Source organism: Pyrus communis, chromosome 8 (assembly GCF_963583255.1).
Source record: "Pyrus communis chromosome 8, drPyrComm1.1, whole genome shotgun sequence".
Lineage (NCBI taxonomy): Eukaryota > Viridiplantae > Streptophyta > Magnoliopsida > Rosales > Rosaceae > Pyrus > Pyrus communis.
Window position 1 is genome coordinate 23,818,105 of NC_084810.1, and position 24,772 is coordinate 23,842,876.

The 24,772-nt window shown below is 36.1% G+C and overlaps 2 protein-coding genes and 1 pseudogene across 2 annotated transcripts; all 3 read left to right on the forward strand.

Moving 5' to 3' along the window:
• The first annotated feature begins 452 nt into the window (after positions 1-452).
• Positions 453-13,746, forward strand: LOC137743190 (UDP-glycosyltransferase 87A1-like; annotated as a pseudogene).
• A 1,070-nt stretch (positions 13,747-14,816) lies between these two features.
• On the forward strand, positions 14,817-15,773 carry LOC137743191 (uncharacterized). Its single transcript, XM_068483076.1, has one exon. The coding sequence runs from the start codon at positions 14,817-14,819 to the stop codon at positions 15,771-15,773; it is 957 nt and encodes a 318-aa protein (XP_068339177.1).
• A 5,098-nt stretch (positions 15,774-20,871) lies between these two features.
• Positions 20,872-24,064, forward strand: LOC137743585 (UDP-glycosyltransferase 87A1-like). Its single transcript, XM_068483508.1, has 3 exons — positions 20,872-21,349; positions 22,385-22,885; positions 22,969-24,064. Exons 1-3 carry the CDS (start codon positions 20,893-20,895, stop codon positions 23,886-23,888), a joined length of 1,878 nt encoding a protein of 625 aa, XP_068339609.1. The 5' UTR covers positions 20,872-20,892; the 3' UTR covers positions 23,889-24,064.
• The last annotated feature ends 708 nt before the right edge of the window (positions 24,065-24,772 follow it).

Here is a 24,772-nt window from a genome sequence, read left to right on the forward strand (position 1 = left end):
CTGAATGCATTGATTAATGTAATCAGATCCCTTGAATCCATAGAGGATCCAGTTACATAATTGGGATAGGTGTTGTTTGTCTACTGCTCTTAGAAACACTTTTCTTATTTAACTGTACCAAGAATGGATATACTAAGTACTGGTTTGGTACTGAAGTGTTTTTATAAAAAGTAGGTATAAAAAAAAAAGCTGAGCTCAAAAAGGTGTTTAATAAACACTTAAAAACAACTTATATTCACAATTTTGAGTAAAAAAAAGCTGAAAACGTGAAGCAGCAAAAATGAGCTTATTCTCACAACACAACAGAAATAATTTTTTTTTCTCAAAGCATATCAATACTAAATCAGCCCTAAAGATTTTTCTTTTTAATATTTTATTTTCCTTTTCCTGCACTCCACCCGTTGGGTCCTCCGCACGTTGTAGGCCCAGGCTTGCGGGAGCTTGTCGTCACGATGTTGACGAAGAGGGGAGTTTCCAGTGGAGAGGTAGGTGGTGTTGTTCTCCGTCAACCTATTGGGATCTAAGGTCGCTGGAAAAGAAGAAGAGGTGGATCCATTTTAGTTTCGGATAATGGCAGGGTGAATACATTTATTGACTAAATTTAATAAACTAAAATGAAAATTGATAATTAAATTATTATTAAATGTTGATTCACATATTTATTTTTTTATTAATGATACATTATTTAGTTTGCAAATTTAATCTACCTAATATTGCTCTTTAATTTTACTAACTTTACTTTTCACATTTCCAACAAAAAAAAAAAATAAATAAATAAATACTTTTCAAGTTTACATTTGGGTGTCAACTTCTAGATCCCACGTGGGTAGAAAACTTGAAAGGCATGGCTCATGCTTACCCTAACATCGAATTTTCTGCTGGCTTTGTCAACAAAAATGATCCGCATTTTCTACAACATGACCATTACAAAGACGTACAAGAGAAATTTAAAAATGACTATTTAAAAAGAGTAAATTAAAAATTCCTTTTATACACCTTTGAAAAAGATTAATGAAAATAGATCATCTCCGGATCTATTCTTCCTAATTCATTAAGTCCGAAAATTCAACCGTTGAAATTTGATCATTATTGAAGTAATTTCTCCCAAACAAGGGAGAAATAGACACAGCGGAAGTTGAGACAATCACAATCTGCCACGTGGTGGCTTTGCCTTATCCTTGAAGAGGCCACATCAACCCCATGATGAACCTCTGCAAGCTACTATCTTCAAAAAACCCTAAACTCCTCATCACCTTCGTCGTCACCGAAGAGTGGCACGGGTTCATTGAGTTCAACCCAAAACCCGACAACATCCGATTAGCCACCATACCCAATGTCATACCCTCCAAGCACGGTCGCACGAACCACTTTGCCGCGTTTGTGGAAGTTGTGTGGACCAAGCTGGAAGCTCTGGTTGAGCAGCTTATGGATGGGCTCGAGCAGCCGGTGACCGCCATAGTTGTTGATACCTTCCTTGCTTGGGCTTTGAGGATTGGGAATAGGAGGAATATTCCGGTGGCTTCGCTTTGGACTCAGTCGCCGACGATGTTCTCATTGTTGCATCACTTTGAGTTGTTCAAAGAAAATGGCCACTTCCCTCTCGACGTCTCAAGTGTGTGTACTTTTACCACGATCATTGTTGGAGTATTTTCTAAAGTTACTTTAGAGTAACCTATCCTTCCAAATTTTCAACTATTAAATATTTAATCAAATATTTTTAATAAAAAAAACATAATAAGTAGAAATTTCTCTATTTTAAAATGTATCAAAGCCTTGGGTAGTAATAAAAAGTTGACTAATGTATTTTTCAAATTGGATTTCATATTGAAATGAATATTGTAATCATAAGAAAGTAGGTTTCTTTAGCTATGGGACTATCGAAAGAAAATTTTGGATAGGAGCTTATACGATTTCCTCCTTTCAAAACTAGACGTGAAAGTTTTCTCTCATCTGACTCAAGTAATTACACCAACAAAGATATAGAGATGGATTCCCACTTTAAAAGTCTATAAAAACAAAATATTTTATAGAGTTACTTTAGAGTATCTTATAATTCAAAAGTTTTAATTATTAAATATTTGAAATTTTTTTTTTTAATATAAAAATATAGCAACTAAAAATGACCACGAACTTTGGAATACCTAAATATTCCAGAGCGCCATAAATATGTTACCTAACTGAAAATTAGATGGTTGAATTTTTTTTATTTCCAATTTCCAAACGGAAGATACAAAATTAAAATAATTGTAAATATTGCTGGTCTTATATTGTGCTCATCAAACATCTTGATTCTCATCTCAGTCTTGTAATTTGTCACACTCCAATTATTCTCTGTCGAGCAATACTAAGAAATATAATTTTGTAAACTAAATAATATGAAAATTGATGATTAAATTATTACTTAAGTCTTAAGTAATGTACTTGTTCTTAATTAGTGACATATCATTTAGTTAGCAAATTTAATATACAAATTTTATCTATATAGTGTTACCCATATTTGTCCTTCCAAGTTGGTTATTTGTCGCTTGCCACATGCCAAAAGGATAGAGCACGTGGCGTATTATTGGGATGCTAGAGACTTTTGAGATGAATTTGCTTTATTAACAATTTTACACTGAAGAAGACAAAGCTCAAAATTGACCAAGACCTCCAACTTAATACTACAATTTAATAGTATTTCTCTTCACTTGTAAGTGAAAGGTCTTAGGTTTGATTCTCGCCAAAAGCGAATTTAAACCGGATTATTGCAAGTCCATTATGAGACTAAGCTCACCTCCCTCATCCATATTTACTCTACCTAATATTACTCTTTAGTTTTACTAACTTTACTTTTCACATTTCCAACAAAAAAAAAAAAATACTTTTCAAGTTTACATTTGGGTGTCAACTTCTAGATCCCACGTGGGTTGAAAACTTGAAAGGCGTGGCTCATGCTTACCCTAACATCGAATTTTCTGCTAGCTTTGTCAACAAAAATGATCCGCATTTTCTACAACATGACCATTACAAAGACATACAAGAGAACTTTGAAAATGACTATTTAAAAAAGTGAATTAAAAATTCTTGTTATACAGTTTTGAAAAAGATTAATGGAAAAAGATTATCTCCGGATCTATTCCTCCTAATCCACTAAGTCCGAGAATCAAGGCCCTTGAAATTTGATCCAATGGTTAAAGTTAATATAACTTTTAAAGTGGGCCCCTGTTTGTAGCCGTTGGATCAAATTTCAACGGTTCGAATTTCTGAACTTGGTGAATTACGAAGAAGGAATCTGAAGATGATCACTTTCCAAGATTAATTGGAAAAAGTATCAATCACAAATACTTTTTACACACTTTTGTTACACTCATGGCGGCTATGAGGGTATTTTTGTCTTCAAAGAGTTTCATGCAAGCAGCCCCCCATGACCCTTCAGTCAACTTGCATATTATACATAAGAAGGGATGGCAATAGCTCCAAAGTTTCAATATTCAATCTGCATACAAGGGAGAAATGGGCACGGTGGAAGTTGAGCCAATCACAGTCTGTCACGTGGTGGCTTTGCCCTATCCTGGAAGAGGCCACATCAACCCCATGATGAACCTTTGCAAGCTACTATCTTCAAAAAACCCTCAACTCCTCATCACCTTCATCGTCACCAAAGAGTGGCACGGGCTGATCGAATTAGACCCAAAACCTGACAACATCCAATTAGCCACCATACCTAACGTCATACCATCAGAGCACGGTCGCGCGAACCACTTTGCTGCGTTTGTGGAAGCTATGTGGACCAAGATGGAAGCTCCGGTTGAGCAACTTATGGATGGGCTGGAGCAGCCGGTGACCGCCATAGTTGCTGATACCTTCCTTGTTTGGGCTTTGAGGATCGGGAACAGGAGGAATATTCCGGTGGCTTCGCTTTGGACTCAGTCGCCGACGATGTTCTCATTGTTGCATCACTTTGAGCTGTTCAAAGAGAATGGCCACTTCCCTCTCGATGTCTCAGGTGCGTGTACACTTACCACGGTCATTATTGGAGTATTTTCTAAAGTTACTTTAGAGTGTCTTATAATTCAAAATTTTCCATTATTAAATATTTAATCAGATTTTCTTAATAAAAGATATAATAACAAAGACTGATTACAAAGTCTAGAATATAAATAATTGTAAATATTGCTCTTCTTATTTTGTGTTCATCAAGCATCTGGTCCTCATCTCATTTCTTGTAACTATTTTCTGTATACGGGAATGCAACCTGGTACAACAAGCTGCCCATGAGTAACAACAACGGTTGAATGAAGTGATTTACTGCGTACATATCTCCAAGAATGAGAATCAAACAATGGGTGTAGTTCTAGAAAAGAGTATGTATAATGTGCTATACATCAGAATATATCATTGACGAATAATCTATGGCACGACGTGTATAGGAGATGCTTATCCATGTCTACGTAAATGAACGGTGTGTATGAGAGAAATAGAGACAGTCTGAGAAAAGTCCCTTGATAAATACCAAGACTATAGTATTTATAGAGACCTTGAGAGTAATTCCCATTAAATCGAGAGACTATCTATCTGTTAGCTCTTGATTATGCCATTTCATTCAAAAGTAGTAGCAACATGTTCAGTCCAATGTCTCAGCTTCCAAGTCGAAGCACACAGGAGAGAATACACAGCCCATGGCTAAAGGGGGAAAAGTAGAACCTCAAGGATTGCCAAACTACTTGTACAAATTTACACAAATACAACATTCCTCTAAACTCTGCAGAATAACCATATGGTGTGTATGAACTTTGAGAATTAAATCAGTACGTTAGTCACCAAACATAACTCAGAAAAGCATGCATATGTTTAAACGCGATCGACTGTGCTAAAACGTACTTTATTCTACACGAAACACAGAGGAATACAAAAACATTACAGATTCTCAGGCTACGAATATTGCAAGAGAAAATATGAAAATGTTTGGACATACAGCTCAACCGAAAACATGTGACTGGTAGTTGCATACCATTAACAACTCCTACGTTCCACACACCGGGCGACGAAAACACATCAAATGAATCACACACAACCACAAAAAGAGGCCCTACACAAACACGGAATCTTAAAAATGTTGGTTATTTACTTTATTTTATTAAAGATTCAAAACTTTATTTATTATTATTTTAAATAATAAATATGAAGAGTCATATCAATTAGAGAAGTCATGTCTTTTACCAAAAGTTATATAGAGTTTTATAAATGGGGAACTGCTCAAACGTTGATAATATATTCAAATATCTTCCTTCTCTCCCTACTACAGTACACATATATAATCCTTATTATATTCCAACTCATCTTGATCATCAATGGGCAATTGATCACTATTTGACATCTCGTCTACCATAATCGTGCTTATGGATTAGACACTCTGTGAGATTCAAGGGTTGTATTTTGGAGTTGTAGATAGCCGTTATAACCGGCACGTAAGGAGGCGTCTATGGCTTTAGGATAGTGACAACACGCCTCTCTTTATATTACAGGCCAAGTCATTCTTTACGTTTTCCTTTTTACTGCTTTATTTATTGATATATGTGTTTGATGCATTTGGATATTGTCTAATTGATTGAATTTACATGTGTATTATGATCATAATCATTTATATTATCCTACAACTAAAGCCGTATATTGCATCTCTATTGTCGTGGAAATCCCTATGAATTTATTTGTGTTATTATTTTGGTTGTGTGATCAATTATCGCAATTTATTAATTTCGTAATTTAACGAAAAGGTGTTTGCATGTATATGCATCGATTATCCATGATACGTATTTCTATAGTGTTTCGTGATTGAGTAAGGCGGGTGATGATTAAAACATATTTTGCCTACATGGCTTGATTATCTCATAGTATTGAGATAGTGATAAAACTCAAATGTATCTGAGTCTTCTGAGGTGGTCCTTCCTCTCACTGGGAAGAATAAGCTTTATTTATTTTTATGTTATTTTAATATTTGGGTAAAACAAAAGAAACTTGTATTACATTACATACCATGTCTTTTCATACGGATTTTCTATTCGTTTTATAGGAATACAGTATACATAGAATTTTTTTAAATTAGGGTTCTTACAGGTTGAATATAAGTTCAATATTCTTTGCGCTTTCTTGCTTGTGTAATTGTTTTCTTGGTACCTCCGATGACTTAGCATTGTGGTTTAAAATATTGAGATTAGGGGTTTGCATCTAGAATTATTTGGAAAAAGCTCGTTACTTTTCTTGCCTGGAAAATATTCGCACAGGCATCAAATGCCAACAAGAATTATGTAGTCTTGCAGATCTTTCCTAGTATTATAAAATCCATATATTATTTGCTAAATTTCGTTGTGAGTTGATTGAGTTATGAATATTTTAAACAATGACTTAGAACTGGAAATTCTGGACGAAAGCATGTTAATTTGGGTTAATTGGGCTTCAGATTCTATGTCGTCAAAAGGGAAAAGTAATGCTCTATGTAGTTATATATATATATATATATATATATATATATATATATATCATACTAAGAAATAAGTGTAATTGGTTTCCTGGAACAAGTCATTGGAACAATTAATTTTATATATGATTATTCCTACATGCTTCTTGTTCTTGAAACTGCATAACTGTTTGGTAATATTTAATTTGACCGAAAGGAGCCGGTATTATTGTTTGATTGCATCTTTACATGGTACACAACTTGGAAATGCAGTTATATCGCATCTCTTTGATATTAGACACTTGCCTCTGATCATGATTTTCGAAAATTTGCATGGTTGCAGTTAAAAAAAAATAAAAAATTTAGACACAATCTGTCAAAAATTGTATAAAAGAAATACAGTATGACTTAAACGCTATAAATAAAAGTTGTTTTAATTGGGTGGTAAACTAAATCATAGAATATGAATTCATTGAGTTTTCATGGCTCTTTGATTTCTATGTTAGACACCTTGCTATGTCTTAAAATTCATTCATTGTGTATTATATCATCATCCTCATATATAGTAACCTGCAAACAGATTTGCAGTATGTATTTTCAGAAGTTTTACTTGCACTATTAATTTTTTTTATGTTACTAATATTGTCAATTATTATAAATATGAATGATTATATATTGACTATAGAGAAGTGTAATTTAGGATGGACTGCTGACTTTGTATGCCTTAGTTCTTTCAATGCATTTGATGATAAAATAAAATCATAAGCGTATATAAGAGTCGGTGCCGTGTTACTATGGGATTTGGTCAAAACAATATATTTGTTGATCATCTTGGTTTATACTTTTGAAAAAAAAAAAAAAAAATCGTGGGAAAGTATATTTGGGTTTTAGTTTTCCATCTCTTAATCAGATGTTACAAATTGTGAATTATATGTTGTTTGAGTTTTGCTTTGTTGAGCTTTGGTATCACAGTGAGAATAAAGTCACAAGAACATATTAATATTTTGTCTTCATTGTAAGACATGTAAGTTACTCCTTGAGAACAAACAAATAATATTAAACTTTTCTTCAATATACGTATAATTACTCTTATTTTTTATATCTTATATATAATGAAATTGATTTGAGATTCTCATGAAATGAATTTTCTGATATGCACCATAATGTGGGGTATGTTTCATTGCTCGTACCCATGTTTATCCTAGTGAAGCTATGAATGATTATGCACCTTAAACAATTTATACGTGAAATTATGACTAAAATGTTTTTAGCTTGCAGTTAGTTATAACATGCAGGTTTAAGAGCACTGACGAGCAAATATATGACCAGAAAACTTATACATGCCTTGTGAAGGCAATCATAATTAACAAAATGACTTGTTAGTCATTTATCTACATGCCCGGGGAAGGCTAAATGCAAAATTGTCGAGGGTGATGTGCTTAAACCCGTAAGGGAGTCACCTAAGGAAGAAACCCAACTTCTGTGATTGGAGATCCCATGAAAGAAGTTCAATGTGGTAGAAACAATCCATATTGCGTGACTCATTATAGCACTCATATTATAATGAAGATATCCATGAGATATTCTTCTCCTCATCCCTATGACATTAGTGCAATTTTATGTGACGTTAGGAAAGGGTATTAACCCTGAATGAGTTTCAAGGCGGGCAATCTCCCGCAGGATACATGTCACATGCACTCTTGGAGAACTCACCTAAGTGAGAGTAGTTGTGAGGCCGCAACTATGAGGATTGGGCTGTTCTCTAATAACTCTCATGAGAATCAAGATTAAGCGCATGTCCATAAATAGCGGTAACCCGCGCCAAGTTTTTTATCAATACCATGTGTGTTACATTTAGTATTCTAGTCAAAAGGAGTCTAGTTCAAGACATAGTTCACTATGATTCCTTCAGTTGAAGGTTGTTAACTCTAAGTTAGGTTCCAAAAGACACCTATACCCATTGCATGGTATACAAGTTGCCCAAATTTCTTCCATTAGTATCTATATGTTTATGTCTTCTACATTTTTGTGGAGTTTTGAATCTTGTGGGGGATTGTTGGTTATTTACTTTATTTTATTAAAGATTCAAAACTTTATTTATTATTATTTTAAATAATAAATATGAAGAGTCATATTAATTAGAGAAGTCATGTCTTTTACCAAAGGTTATATAGAGTTTTATAAACTGAAAATATGACTTTAGCCTCTGAAACTCAAGTTTCTTTACATAAAACCCGACATAGTCTTTTTATCTGAATAAAACCCAATGACTAGGCTCCACATAAGTAAATTCATTAATTTTGTTTGCCTTTACACATTTTGCATTTTTCAGATGCCTCAAATACCCCTAATTACAGTTTTGATGTAGACATTTAATTCTATGCAGATTTGAAGGGAGAATTTAATGAAAAGAAATGTATTAATGTTTAAAATCATTGCATTAATATATCAAAACAAATTTTATGTTAAGGCAAAAAAGAACTAATAGTGTTATACTTTCCTTAAGATTTCGTAATTGTTTTTCAAATTTGCATAAAATTAAACAATTTTAATTTAATCTTATCATATTCTTACCAAATGAAAATTTGAAAGAGCACTATAAAATAATTTACCTATATTTTAAAAATATAGGTAAATTATTTTGGACATGTGTATTAGTAATAAATTTGCCTTGTATATGTAATGATACATGCAAAATAATTTACTCCAGGGTACCCTCTATCGTTTCAACTCAAAAAAAAAAAAAAACTTATAAAATAAAAAATGTTATTTGATTCAAAATAAATTTATCTATATTTTATATAATAATATAAGTAAATTATTGCACACATATATATATTAGTAGTAAAATGTGCCCAACATGTGCATGAAAATAATTCACCTACAAATAAAGAAAAATTGATTAAAAAATAATATATCTACTACTTTTTGTTTATGAATTTCAATTTCTTTTTTTATATTACAAACATAATGTACCTACAATATAATTTACCTATTGTTTAATCTTATAAGAAAATAATGTATCTACTGTTTTATTTATTTATTTTGTCGAATATGTACTATTTTATTTTAATGGAGATAATTTGTCTTGGTTTAATTTTTATGAAATAATTTAGGCACTGTTTAACTTTACCAAAATAATGGAACTGCTGTTTTAATTTACCTACAAAATAAATGCTATTTGATTCAAAATTAATTTACTTATATTTTACATATAAATATAGATAAATTATTTGACACATCCTGACCCGGATTGTCCACTAGGACTCCGAATCGAGATGTACACCGGCCCGGACCAGGATGTGACATTATTTTTAACAAGTATATATGATAACAAACAAAAAATGCCTAATGTATTTAATAATCTAGGTAGAATAATTTACCTACAACATAAAAGAATATTAATTGGTTCTTTATTGTTTTTATAAAACAATATTACTATTTGATGCAAAATAACTAATTGTACAAAAGATTTTTTTTTTTTTCAAACGAAAAATGTGCCCATAATTGTTTATGAACATGGCTAAATTAATATATACACATATATATATACATATATATATATATATATATTCCTAATATTTATCATACAAGAAAGGTAAAATTTCCATATGGAGTTAATTGCTAATCATAATTAGGGTGAGTAATAATATTTATTGACATAATTAGAGTTTTGTGGCATAAGTTGTAAATATGTTATAATAATTGGTTACATATTTGTCTACATGGTACTCTATTTGAAATTTAGGTTTTATTTGGATGTTTAATATTATGTGGGTTTTTGTTTGAAAAATAGGAGTTTCAAGGGCTTTTTTCTAAAAACCCTTTTATAAATGGGGAACTCTGTGACATCCCACATCGCCCAGGGGAGTGATCCTTATATGTATATTTCCATCTTTACCTAGCACGAGGCCTTTTGGGAGCTCACTGGCTTCGGGTTCCGTAGGAACTTCGAAGTTAAGCGAGTAGCGCGCGAGAGCATTCCCAGGATGGGTGACCCATCGGGAAGTTCTCATGTGAGTTCCCAGAAACAAAACCGTGAGGGCGTGGTCGGGGCCCAAAGCGGACAATATCGTGCTACGGTGGTGGAGCGGGCCAGGGAAGTGATCCGCCCCGGGTCGGGATGTGACAAACTCCTCAAACGTTAATAATATATTCAAATGTCTTCCTTCTCTCCCTACTACAATATTCATATATAATCCTTATTATCTTCCTATTCATCTTGATCATCAATGGGTAATTGGTCACTACTTGGCACGTCGTCTACCGTAATTGTGCTTATGGATTAGACACTCTGTGAGATTCAAGGGTTGTGTCTTAGAGTTGTAAATAGCCGTTATAACCGGCACGTAGGGAGGCATCTACGGCTTTAGGACAATGACAACACGCCTCTCTTGATATCACAGGTCAGATCATTCTTTACCTTTTCCTTTTTACTGCTTTATTTATTGATATATTTGTTTGATGCATTTGGGTATTATCTAATTGATTGAATTTACATGAATATTATGATCATAATCATTTATATTATCCTACAAAAAAAACATATGAAATGGACAGATTTGGATGTGAGAAAATGCGTGACAACCAACAACACCACCTAAAAAAAGAAAACAAGTTGGAAGGGCCTATATACTTCTCAATCTTACTTTTTAGAGGAGGGGGATTTGAAAACCCGACTTGGGTAAATACTTTTAACCACGTGAGTCTAGGGTAAGATATCCAATTCTTCTAAGATTATAATTATGTTGTCTAATCTCAAGATATCCTAATTTTACACGAATTAGGGTTTTCTTTACTTGCTAGACAAGCAATATCTTCAACGGGCTTAGAGCTAATGGAGTCGTCCTCGACTACCATAGCATGTGGTAGTCCGATTTGGAATACCCATGTAGCTGCTCCCATCTCACTTTGAGAGATTTTTGGTCAGTCTAACCATCCTGAGTGCCATGTGTCATGAACGTAGAAAATCATGGTCCCACAAATGCCCCAACTATGCTTCCAAAATGTGCTCCGCTTGAGTATGGATAACACAACGGACCATGAGCGAATCCTTCCAGAATGACCTTTATGGAATGTGAATCGAAATGACCTTCAAATTGCTTGTTGATTTGGAGCTAACCAGGTCTGGCCAGTCCTACTTGTTTGTCTCTAAAAAATTTGATATTCCTGAGTTCTGAACCATATTGTAGACCTCTAGTCAGACTTTCGAATGCTTAACTGAAAAGCTGAATGTAGGGCAGAATGCACCACTTACCTCTAGAATGACTTAGATACCTTAAGAGATGCTTTTCTAAGTTTATTTCACTCAAGTCTTTAATCACGTTAGAGTAAATTACTTATAAAATTTCTTCCTCTGCTTCTTTTTCGTGTAATATAACTTTAACTCGCCAATCTTGAGTAATTAGACTCGGAGTTAAGCAACATAGTCAAACACGAATAAGTTTGTTGGTCCGGGCTTTTATTCACCCTTGATAACACTGCAGCAGAAAAATATTAAACTTAATGTTTATAGAGATTTCTAACATTAACATTAATAGTATAGTAATTGAACCATGACACCAGTTCAGCTAAATTTATAATGAATTTTACCATGACCTTATCAATTTAATATGCCTTGGTCTTTAATTTGTCTCTACAATATGGTATGCCTTGGTCTTTAATTTGTCTCTACAATACGGTATAATACACATTAGATTCTTCTTTAGCCTCAGACACTATAATATATTTATTCATATACTTCTTAAGACACTTGTTGTCTAATAAGTGCACAACATAAAATTGGTAACCAGAAATAATTGCATAAAGCCTTTCTCTAATTTATAAAGAAGCTGATGCATTTTCGAGCTTTACACATTCTTACGAAAATTTTGTATTTGGTTAATTTAGTAATTTTCAACTGTAACATAGCATGATATCATTTACTATATGTATGCTCTTTTTGGATCCACCCGAGGAGAATTTTTGTGTATTGAAAACGCGGCCAGGTACACTAAGTATTATAATATGTGGTTGGATACTTGAACAAAAAAATACCAACTTCTAATATTATGACATTTCATGTACCAAACCATGTTCCCGGCACAATAAAAAATCTTTCATAAGTTTACAACAAGTATTCTTGGTGCAATTTTATGTTTTTGTCAAAAGAAGAAGCAATTTTTCTTGCTTGATATACAATATAATAATGTTGTACAACGAAAAATTTTATAATCAATGTAATGTGAAAATTACAGAGCATGGAGATAAGATAATAGAATACATTCCTGGAGTCAGCACCACATGCATTGCAGATCTACCCGCAAAGTTTTTTGTAGACGATCCAAAAGCCCTCCAGAAGCTCCTTGAAGCAGTTTCTCAGGTAGTAGAAGCACAGTATCTTTTGTTCAGTTCAGTCTATGAGCTTGATCCGCAAGCCTTTGAAGCCTTGAAAGCCAAGTTTGCTTTCCCTATCTACCCTATTGGCCCAAGCATACCTCACTTTGAACTTTCAAAAACACTTACCACTAATCAAAACGACATCGATTATCTGCATTGGCTAGATTCTCAACCCAAAAAGTCTGTTTTGTACATCTCCATGGGAAGTTTCCTCTCAGTTTCGAAATCCCAAATGGATGAAATTGTTGCTGGGGTGAAAAGTAGTGGTGTTAGGGCTTTTTGGGTGGCTCGTGGAGATACTTGTGAGTTGAGAGATTGTGTTGGTGATTTGGGTTTGGTGGTGCCTTGGTGTGACCAATTGAGGGTTTTGTGTCACGATTCGATTGGCGGGTTTTGGTCACATTGTGGCTGGAATTCAACTTTGGAAGCTGTTTATGCTGGTCTTCCAATTCTTACTTTCCCTATTATTTGGGATCAAATTCCTAACGGTAAGCAGATTGTGGAAGATTGGAGGATTGGATACCGGGTGAAGAAGAAGGCGGGGGTCGAACTTGTTGTGAGTAGCGAGGAAATTGCAAATCTTGTGAAGAAGTTCATGGATGTGGAAAGTGAGGAGGGGAAGGATTTGAGGGAAAGAGTTAAACAACTTCAAGAGGTTTGTCGAGGTGCAATTGCTAATGGTGGCTCATCCGATACCAACCTTGATGCTTTTCTTAAGGATATTTCACAAGGACATAATTAATTGCCATTAAGCTGATGAATGTGGTAGCTGTTACACATGCTTGCTTGCGTTTCAAAACAATTGTTATATACAAAATTATAACTGGAGGTATCAATAAGAGTGAGGAGTTTATTTTCTTTTTGCAGTTTGGTTGTGATATATGTAATAAGAAATATCTTGGGTGAATGTCTATCGAGAGTTGAATTTCTTTGCTAACGCTATTATAAACTCAAGATATTCTATTCATGTTATTCATATTTAGAATAAGTGTTTAGCCACTGCTATTAGAAACGCTTTCTTATTTGACTGTACTCAAAACGGATGTATTAAAGGTTTTACTCTTGAATGTTTTATTTCCTATAAAAAAATCCATCGAAAAAACAATAAATTTGTACAATACATGTAACACAAACTAGGTTTGTACATGTCGTGGAAGTGAAATTAATCCACGAACAAATAAATTCTATTATTTGGTTAAAAATTGAAATCACATTTTATCCCTAGTGGATTTTTCAATTAAATATAGTGATAGAATACCCTAAATATAACCACGTGAGCAAACTATTCCTTTCAAATGAGTGCTTATTCTTCATTCATGACTTTAATCCTTTTTAAATCCTCATTAGAAAAGTATAATTTGATGACATTTTTTAATTTGATAAGAAAATCTAGAATCTTAAAGGCAATCCTTCGGAGAATGAAGCTAGAGGATGAAAGAAAGGGTTAAACATCTTTACTTTAGAAACGTTGAGGAGTGCCTGTATAAATTGAACATTTAGTATACCCAAAACTTAACTACGTGAGCGAACTATTCCTTTCAAATTGTACCACATGTATTTAATTTTTGTTATACATGAAATAGTTTTCTACGCTGCTTGTGTTCCTAGTAGTACTAAATTTTCACTTCAGATAAATGGCCAATACCCCAATCGTGGGTGCTGCCCAAGTCCGTATGGAGTGTCATAGGCTACTATTGGAAGAAGTGCCATAAATCAAGGATTTGCTTTTCCATGTTTTCTGATTCCATGTTTGCTGCTGCTTTCTTTTTCTTGTTTTGTTGCTTTTTGCTTTTCCTTGTTTTGCTGATTTCCTTTTCCCTTGTTTTTCGGCTTCTGTTTCTTTTCCTTTCTGTTGCTTTTTCTTCCGCTCATTTATATGAGCTCCTTGTGCTTTGTTTTCATATATACAAAATATAGACATTCAAAATTCAACATGGTATCAGAGCAGTGATCTCTATCGACCTGCTTCTGAGTACCGTCTCCCTGTTTCCCTTTCTTCTCCATCATGGCTGAAGAGAGCTCCGTGCATGACGAAGAAGTAAACTCGCATGCTGCGTCTTCTTCATCTCATCTAGATGTTGATATCAATCCAAATCAACGTCTCAGTTCGGTCCAACTAAATGAGTTCAACTATCTCCCGTGGGAGAGAGCTGTCTCCTTTGCGTTAGGAGGACGATCGAAGCTTGGTTATGTTAATGGCGTGATTCCAGCACCTGATGTGTCCTCATCCGATTACAATGATTGGCTGTGCAAGGACCAGCTGGTCATGTCATGGCTGCTCAACTCTATGGATCGAAAGATTGCAGAAATCTTCAGTTATGCGGAATCTTCATATGTTCTCTGGAAAAATCTCAAAGAGATGTATGGAAATCAGAATAACGCAGCTCGAGTGTTCCAGCTAAAGAAGGATATTGCTAGTCTACAACAGGAAGGGAACTCGTTTGTGCATCATCTTGGCAAGTTGACCACCATGTGGAATGAGTTGAATGTTTATCGGCCACACACCATTGACGCTGCCGTGTTGATCAAGAGAGCTGAGGAAGATAAAATCTTTCAGCTTCTAGCAAGTTTGAGCTCTGAATACGAAGATCTTAGGAGTCATGTTCTCATGAATCCTGAACTTCCTTCCTTCTCAAGTGTGTGTGCCACTATCCAAAGGGAAGAAACTCGCAGAAAAATCATGACTGTGGAATTAAAGTCAAATATACCAGAATCTAGGGTATATTTCTCAAATCACAAGTCTAGTGAAGAGAGGAGATATAAAGGAAAGAAACCCACTGTGAAGTGTAGCTATTATGATAATGGTGGACATACACGAGATCATTGCTGGATTCTCCATCCTGAACTAAGGCCCAAGCATTCGAGGGACAGCAACAAGAGCTTCATTAGAGAAGCACACAACTCATCACCCAAGGCAAATCATACCATGACCTCCCGAGGAAGCACATATGTTCACCTCTAATCCGGCCATGCTGATAAATGAATTTGCTGCCTTTCTTCACAAGAAACAAGGTGGTGGGGAGAATGAAGGATCAACCAGTCATGTTGACAACAAACCAGCAGCTCTACTTGGGCAGTTTGCTGGTTTTTTGGCTGGGAAAGAAGGCGTGACACAACAAGATATTCCAGGTATCTTACGATCCTTCTCAACTGCTCTTAAAATAGGTAATATGCATGATTATTGGATTATAGATTCAGGAGCCACTGATCATATGACCAACAAGTCCACAAATTTGTATGATTTTAAAAAAATTTCACGTCCATCCCAAGTGTCAGTTGCTAATGGCAAGGGTGCCATGGTTGTAGGGAAAGGAAAAATACATTTGATCTCTAGTAATGTCGAGTCTGAGGCCCTATATGTTCCTTCATTCCCTTTTCAGCTTTTATCTGTTGGAAAAATCACAAACTCACTAAACTGTACTGCCATCTTCTCTCCAAAAACTGTGTTTTTTCAGGATATCACCACCAAGAAGATGATTGGTGAAGGTTTTTTTCTAAACGGCCTTTACTATCTTTTCCAGCATGCTCAAACTCCCAAGGCTTTTCAAGTCACCTCAAGCCTGATTCAGGAACAACAACTTTGGCACCGACGCCTTGCACATCCTTCTGATAAAGTCCTATCCTTTTTGTTTCCAAACCTGTGCAAGATTACAAGTTCTTGTGATGTGTGTCATTTTTCTAAATTCACTAGATTACCTTTCACCTCCTCTCTATCTAGGGCTAGTAACCCTTTTGAAATCGTGCATTCCGATGTTTGGGGACCAGTTCTAGAGTCCTTTGACGGATACAAATACTTTGTAACCTTTGTGGATGATTTCACAAGGATAACTTGGTTATATCTTTTGAAATTTAAAAATGAAGTGTTGGAAGTTTTTCAAGATTTTCATAGACTTGTAAACACTCAATTTGCTTCAAATATTCATGTCTTACGATCAGATAATGGCTCTGAATATATGTCCCATAATATGTCTCATTATCTAAGCACACATGGCATACTACATCAAACCAGTTGTGCTGGAACACCCCAACAAAACGGGGTAGCAGAAAGGAAGAATAGAGACCTACTTGAAAAAACTAGGGCCCTGATGTTTCACTCAAATGTGCCGAAAAAATTCTGGTCTCAAGGTGTTCTTACGGCTGCATATCTTATCAATAGATTGCCCAGTAAGGTTTTGAATTTTAAATCACCCTATGAGATTCTAAAAGGCAGACAAATCGATTTGTCACACTTACGAGTGTTCGGATGTACATGCTTTGTTCACATTCAAGCACAAAAACGTGACAAGCTAGAACCACGGGCTGCCAAATGTGTTTTCTTGGGCTACTCTTCCACTCAAAAGGGTTACAAATGTTACAATCCCGCAACTAAAAAAATGGTTGTTTCAAGAGATGTAAGATTTGAGGAACCAATGCCTTACTTCACTCAACCTCTGGACTACTCTCAAGAGGGGGAGAACATGCTTGACTTGTTTCCAATACCATATCCATGTAAAGAAGACGCAACGGGTGTCATAAGGGACGAAATACTGAATGAGGTCCATTCTCAGTCTCACAACCTGCAGAACACACCACCAGTGGCACCTGATGAACTTATCTTATCTGAACCCTCAAGAAGTCCCTCCAACCAAGAGACTGCTCAACTACCAGTGGTTCAACCTCCCACAGTTCGTCGAAATCCTTCCCGTGAGAGGAGACTCCCATCCAAGTTAAATGATTATGTAACTTACAATGTCAGGCATCCCTTAACTTCTGTTATTGATTACAGCAAAGTGTCACCTTCATTTGCTGCATTCCTCAATACAGTTACTGAGACCTATGAACCTCAAAGCTTTCAAGAAGCTAAATTACATAGCGAATGGAGAGCTGCTATGGCAGAAGAGCTTTAAGCTCTTCACGAAAACAACACCTGGACCATCATGAAGCTTCCTAAAGGAAAGAAGGTTGTAGGAAGTCGTTGGGTATACAAAATCAAGTTTCATTCAGATGGCACGATTGAAAGACACAAGGCTCAATTGGTTGCTCGTGGATTTACTTAGACTTATGGAGTAGATTACAAAGAGACCTTTGCACCTGTGGCAAAGATGAATACAATGAGGGTGCTGTTATCTGTTGCCATTAACAATACATGGCCTCTCTTTCAAATGGATGTTAAAAATGCCTTTTTACATGGGGAACTAGAAGAAGAAGTTTTCATGCAAATCCCTCCGGGTCATCCTCAATCAAACAATCCAGACCTGGTGTGCAGACTTCATAAAGCCATTTATGGCCTCAAGCAAAGTCCCCGAGCATGGTATGCCAAGCTCAGTCATGTCCTAGAGGGAGTTGGTTTCTCTCGGAGCAATGCTGATTCCTCCCTATTTGTGCGATCGGGCAAATCTGGTAAACTTGTGGTGCTTATTTATGTCGATGACCTAATTGTTACAGGTGATAATGTTTCTGAGATTAGTGCTCTTAAACAATATCTCAGTCACAAATTTGCTATCAAAGATCTCGGCACTCTTAAATATTTCTTAGGAATCGAGGTGGCACATTCCCACAAGGGCTGTTTTATAAATCAGCGCAAGTACATCATTGATCTTCTCCATGAGGCAAACATGACAGATTGTAAACCTGCTCGGACACCTTTGAATAGCAACTTGAAGCTGCAGTCTCATGGTGATATCATTCCTAATATAGAGTATTATCAGAGATTGGTTGGCAAGCTTATTTACCTAACTATCACTCGTCCTGATATATCATATGCTGTGAGCCTTGTTAGTCAGTTCATGCATGCTCCAAACACAGATCACATGAAGATTGTTCACCGTGTGCTTCGCTATCTGAAGGGTTCCATTGGTAGAGGGATCCTCATGCGCAATAATGGTCATACTCAGATCTCGGGATATACAGATGCAGATTGGGCAGGGAACTCTCTCGATCGCAAGTCTATCACTGGTTTTTGCACATTCGTAGGGGGTAATCTTGTCACCTGGAAGAGCAAGAAACAAAGTGTGGTTGCACGCTCAAGTGCAGAGGCAGAATATCGTGCTATGGCATCAACGGCATGTGAACTCACTTGGCTCAAAACTCTACTCTCGGATCTAGGGTTTCCTCACCCGCAACCTATGTCCCTTCACTGTGACAATCAAGCAGCAATGCACATCGCATCAAATCCTGTCTTTCATGAGCGAACTAAACACATTGAAGTTGATTGTCATTATGTTCGGAATCAAGTGCAGTCCAAGGTAATTGCTACACACTTCATTCGCAGTCATGACCAGCTAGCAGATATCTTCACCAAAGGACTGGCATTTACTACTTTTCATCATCTGTTATCCAAGCTCGGATCAATTGATCCCTTTGATCCAGCTTGAGGGGGAGTATTGGAAGAAGTGCCATAAATCAAGGATTTGCTTTTCCATGTTTTCTGATTCCATGTTTGCTGCTGCTTTCTTTTTCTTGTTTTGTTGCTTTTTGCTTTTCCTTGTTTTGCTGATTTCCTTTTCCCTTGTTTTTCGGCTTCTGTTTCTTTTCCTTTCTTTTCCTTTCTGTTGCTTTTTCTTCCGCTCATTTATATGAGCTCCTTGTACTTTGTTTTCATATATACAAAATATAGACATTCAAAATTCAACAGCTACAATACCTTTTAGTTCTCATACAAAAAAGTGCTCATTCGTCATTCATGGCTTGAATCCTTTTTTAATCTTAAAAAAATGCATAGTAATTTGATGAAATATTTTAATATGATAAGAACAGAACTATTTGATGAAACATTTTAATATGATAAGAGTAGAATTTTTTCTTTTCTTTTTAATACAACGATATATTTTATATTAAGAGAATGAAGAGTTGGGCTAAGTCACACAATAAGTGACTTAATTTGGTATCGAATTTGCCATCCACGAGATTCGAACCTAAGACCTCTGACTTACAAGTAAAGAGGAATATCACTAGACCGTAATACTGAGTAGCGATAAGAGTAGAACTTAAAGGCTACTGTTTTGAGAAGGAAGTAGGAAGACTATCAAAAGAGTTAAAAAATTTACTTTGGAGACATTGAGGAGCGCCGAGCGTAAATTGGACATATAGTAACGAATTCTAAAAGACGCTAGACACTAGTTGGGCAGCGAGAAGGGGCCTAGCGCCTAGGTGGCTAGGCGGGACCTAGGCAAATTTATGTTAATTTAATATAAAATTTAAATTTATTATATAAATAATATGCTTTTTAAATAATATATATGTCATGTTAGGGGTTTTAATATAAATGGTCTTATAAGGAAAAGGAATAATAAAACAATACAAGAATATGTAAAAAACCAAAAATGATGATTGATTTGGATGAGAAAAGAAACAAAAGAACCTTGATCCAAAAAAAAGAAGAAATAAAAGAACGTGGAACCAAACAAGGATGGAGGGACCATAAAGGCCTAATTCGTCCATTTAAATTGAAAAAAAAAATGGTGGTTCCCACCAGTCATCTTCTTCCTTGTGACTCTGTAACACAATTTTTCCAGACTCAAAATTTTTCCTGGTTCCAGCGTTTTCAGATACGGCTGACTAAACTCCGCCCAGCCCCGTCTAGCCCCATACAGACCTACATAACTTTGCCTAGACCCCCCTAATCCCGCCCAATGTCCGTCTAATACTTTCTCCGATTTTACTTCCGATTACAACTTAATCGCAGCTGTTAGTCTCCGCCCAACACCAAAGCAGCCGCCTAGGCTTATTTTTATAACGCTCGAATGGAGTGACATGATCATTCTAATTAAAAACCATCAAAACCCTCTTCAAATAACTAGTGAAAAATGAGTGCACAAACTCAAAAAAGAAAAAAAGATTTAGAATTTGGTTGAAGTTTTATTAAAAGAAAATGTTATTGATACACCTATGTTTACCTCTCATGTATCTTTGTTAATCTTTTGTTATTGATTTTTTTTTCAATTCATTCAATCTTACGGTTATTGAGAGAGTAAATAGTAAAATATAGTGTATGAATAACATTATCCTTATTAAAATATAAATTCTACCTAATTTCCCCAAAAAAAATTCGGTTAAAAGCATTTATAAAAGGTGGTGTCGTGGTGAGCACCACCTCAGGACAAATGGACGCCACCTCCAAAGTCTGCCATGTGGTGGCGATGCCGTATCCCGGCAGAGGCCACGTCAACCCCATGATCAACCTCTGCAAATTACTAGCCGCAAAGAAAACCGACATTCTAATCACCGTCGTCGTCACCGAAGAGTGGCTTGGATTCATAGGACCCGACCCGAAACCCGATAACATCCGCTTCAGCACCATCCCCAACGTCCTTCCGTCCGAGCTAGTCCGCGGGGCTAACTATCCCGCTTTCTACGACGCCGTAATGACAAAGATGGGAGCTCCGTTTGAACGATTACTCGATCAAATTCAGCCTCCAGTGGCCACCATTATAGCCGACATCGAGCTTCTTTGGGCGGTTCCCGCCGGCGGCCGGAGAAATATTCCGGTGGCTTCTCTTTCGACTCCATCGGCATCGTTTTTTCATCTCCTCTTCCGGAATAGGGAGCTGAATTTGTTAGGTATGTTTGTTTTCTGTTTAGGTTGAATATGGCTGGTTAAAATTACACTTTTGAGAGTGGACACAAGATGAATGATAAAATGCCTCACAGACGAGAAACAACTTTGATGCTCAACTTTTTAAGCTAATTTCGCACTTTTATATGAAATTTTTTAATTTCATGATAATATGATCGCGTTTTAAGTTCATATATTGTTCATATACGAGAAATTTAAACTCCAAGAACTTTCAAGCGACGAGAATGACACTACTTATATAAGAAATTTTAAACTTGAAATGCATGATAATATGACTTATTTTTAAGTTAATTGGAGCAATCGTCTTCGATCTTTGGTCTAATTAGAGCTTAGATTTCTGAACAAAAAATGCATGAGTATTTGTCTATGAATTTGTAATTGGAGCTTTGCTTTCTGAACTAAAAATCCGTGAGTAATCGTACTTGAATTTGTTATGATTTCGAGCAATTATACTTTTGGCGAACTCTGTTAGAACTCTCATCTATTTTTTTTTTCTCTTTAAACCCTTTGTTTTGGATGAAAGTTCTAATGGAGTTAATAAAAAAGGAGCATTGCTATGCATTATAACAAGTTTAGAGACATTAACTCACGAATTTTTAGTTCAAGATCAATACTCACTTTATTGCATGATAATTAGAATATATAACAATATAAGTGCATGTTAAGTGAAAGAGTAATGCTAGGTGGATTAACATTTTATATCAAATTTGTAAATTATGTATCACTAAGTGAAAATGAGCACGTAAATGAACACTTAAGTGATAATCCAATCATCAACGATCACGTCATATAATTTATAAAATTTAATTTAAATAGTCGGCCTACCAATCATTTTCCTGAGTGAAATCCTGTCTCATTGTCGTATAGGTTAACATATAGGTTATATTATATTATTTATGAGTGCTTAATGGAGTCTTAAAATATTGCCAAGTTTCTCTTCTTAAAGCCATAAGCCATAAGCCATAAGCCATAAGCCATAAGCTCATTCTCTTTTTCAAAGTATCAAAGTATCAAAGTAGAACATCTAATGGATCACTTCAACGTTGACTCAACTACCGTCGGCCATGTGGCGGCGATGCCGTTCCCCGGCCGAGGCCACATCAACCCCATGATGAACCTCTGCAAGTTACTAGCTTCCAAAAACCCTCAACTCCTTGTCACCTTCATCATCACCGAAGAGTGGCTGAGCTTCATCGGCTTCGACCCAAAACCCGACAACATCCGATTCTCCACCATCCCAAACGTCATCCCCGCCGAGCGGCTAAAAGCCACCGACTTCCCTGGCTTCTACGAAGCTGTCATGACCAAGATGGAAGCTCCCTTCGAGCTCCTCCTCAGCCAGCTCGACCCGCCGGCCACAGCCGTCATTGCTGATATAGAGGTCCGGTGGGGAGTCGGGGTTGGGATTCGGAGGAATATTCCGGTGGCCTTGCTCTGGACTATGCCAGCCACTTTCTTGTCAATGCTGCACCGTTTCAATATTTTCTCACAAAACAAGGACATCCCACTTGAATGTTTTGGTAAGTAAATATTTTGCATATATATTTATATAACACAAATTGAAATTAATATGGAAATTGGATTTTCTGTTTATATGTGATAGATTCTGGAGCCCAAATTCCAGGGATTTCTTCATCTGATTTAGCAGACCTGGGAGAAGTGTTTCGAAGAACCGACCCGAAAGTCATGAAGCTTGCTCTGGAATGCATTTCATGGGTTCCAAAAGCTCAGTGTCTTCTGTTCACTTCATTTCATGAGCTTGAACCCGAAATCTTCCACTCTTTACAGGCGGAATTCCCATTCCCTGTGTACCCAATTGGTCCTGCCATACCTTACTTGGAGCTTGGAAAGAATTCCTGTGTGTCAGTTGGTGACAATGGCATTGACTATATGAAATGGCTTGATTCCCAACCAAAAGCCTCTGTCTTGTACATCTCATTGGGGAGTTTTCTTTCTGTTTCAAACATGCAGATGGATGAAATCACAGCCGGGCTGAAACGTAGCGGGGTTCGGTTCTTGTGGGTTGCGCGGGGGGAGGCGGCTCGATTGAGTGAGAGCTGCAGTGGTAGTGATGGTATGGGGTTGGTGGTGCCATGGTGTGAGCAACTGAAAGTGTTGTGCCATTCTTCTGTGGGTGGTTTTTGGTCACATTGTGGATGGAATTCGACTTTAGAAGCTGTTTTTGCCAGTGTCCCAATGCTTACTTTTCCTCTTTTTCTCGACCAAATTCCGAACAGCAGGCAAATAGTTGACGGATGGAAGATTGGCAAGAGGGTTAAATCAGAGGTACATGATGAAAGGTTGATGACAAGGGAAGAGGTTGCTGAGCTTGTGAAGAGATTTATGGACCCTGAAAGCAGTGATGGGATTAAAATGAGGAGAAAAGCGAAAGAGCTCGGAGATTTGTGTCACCGAGCAATTGCGAAAGGAGGTTCATCTGATACAAATCTTGATGATTTTATCAGGGATCTTGGCAAAGCTACCTGCAATCTTCAAATGGAGACACAAGTTCCTCATCCATGATCCATTTAACACGGCAGTGCGTGGTATATATCTACATGGGCTTGGACGTTCAGTATGCAAATTAGCCTTGTATCTTGTATGTAAAATAGTGTAGAATCTAAATAAGCTTCCTTCCAATGTGTGCTCTTAATTCCTTTTCCATCAAATAAAACTCAATTTTTTGTTGATATTTCTTATGGAAGTGTTTAAAACTTGTAGTCACTTGTTCAGTGGCAGATTTATAATTCTAACTTCGAGAGTTCAGTGTAAAGATCCTCCTTTTTTTAACAAAGATAGCACACAACGTGCAGATTTTTGTTAGGTTTTTTTTTCTTTTTCACATTGACATTTCATGGAGCACTTGGTGTGCCTATCGTTCTTCGTTGAGGCATGCTACGTGGATGTTGAGATCTACCAAGTGTTGTCAACACTCTATGCGGAGTGATGCATCTTGTCGAGAGATGTCAATGAGTCCTGCAGAGTGGTATCGAGATATGCCAAACATGCATTTCATTAAATGGTTTACACAAAAAAATTTCATACTAAGACATCTAAAGAGTCCATAGAGGACCTTCACTAGCATTTTTCCGACCTTAAGAGCGTCCAAAACCATTGGTTTCTACATGGATCTGCCCATGCACTTGTTCGCCTTAAGTGTTCATACCTGACTCAGTATTTACTGTGTGAACATGAATCATACGTTTAATAGACGATATATTCAATTGAAATTTTCTAGGATTTTAAGAGAGTTTGAAAAGTTTCGCAGTATAACATCTACACTATCTAACAAAGAAAAAAAATGAACTTGACATGCTATAGATAATTGAACAAAGAAGTTTTTTAACGTTCTAAGTAATATTAGGAAGGATAGTATACTATTTCTCATTCTTATTGAAGAGCTCATT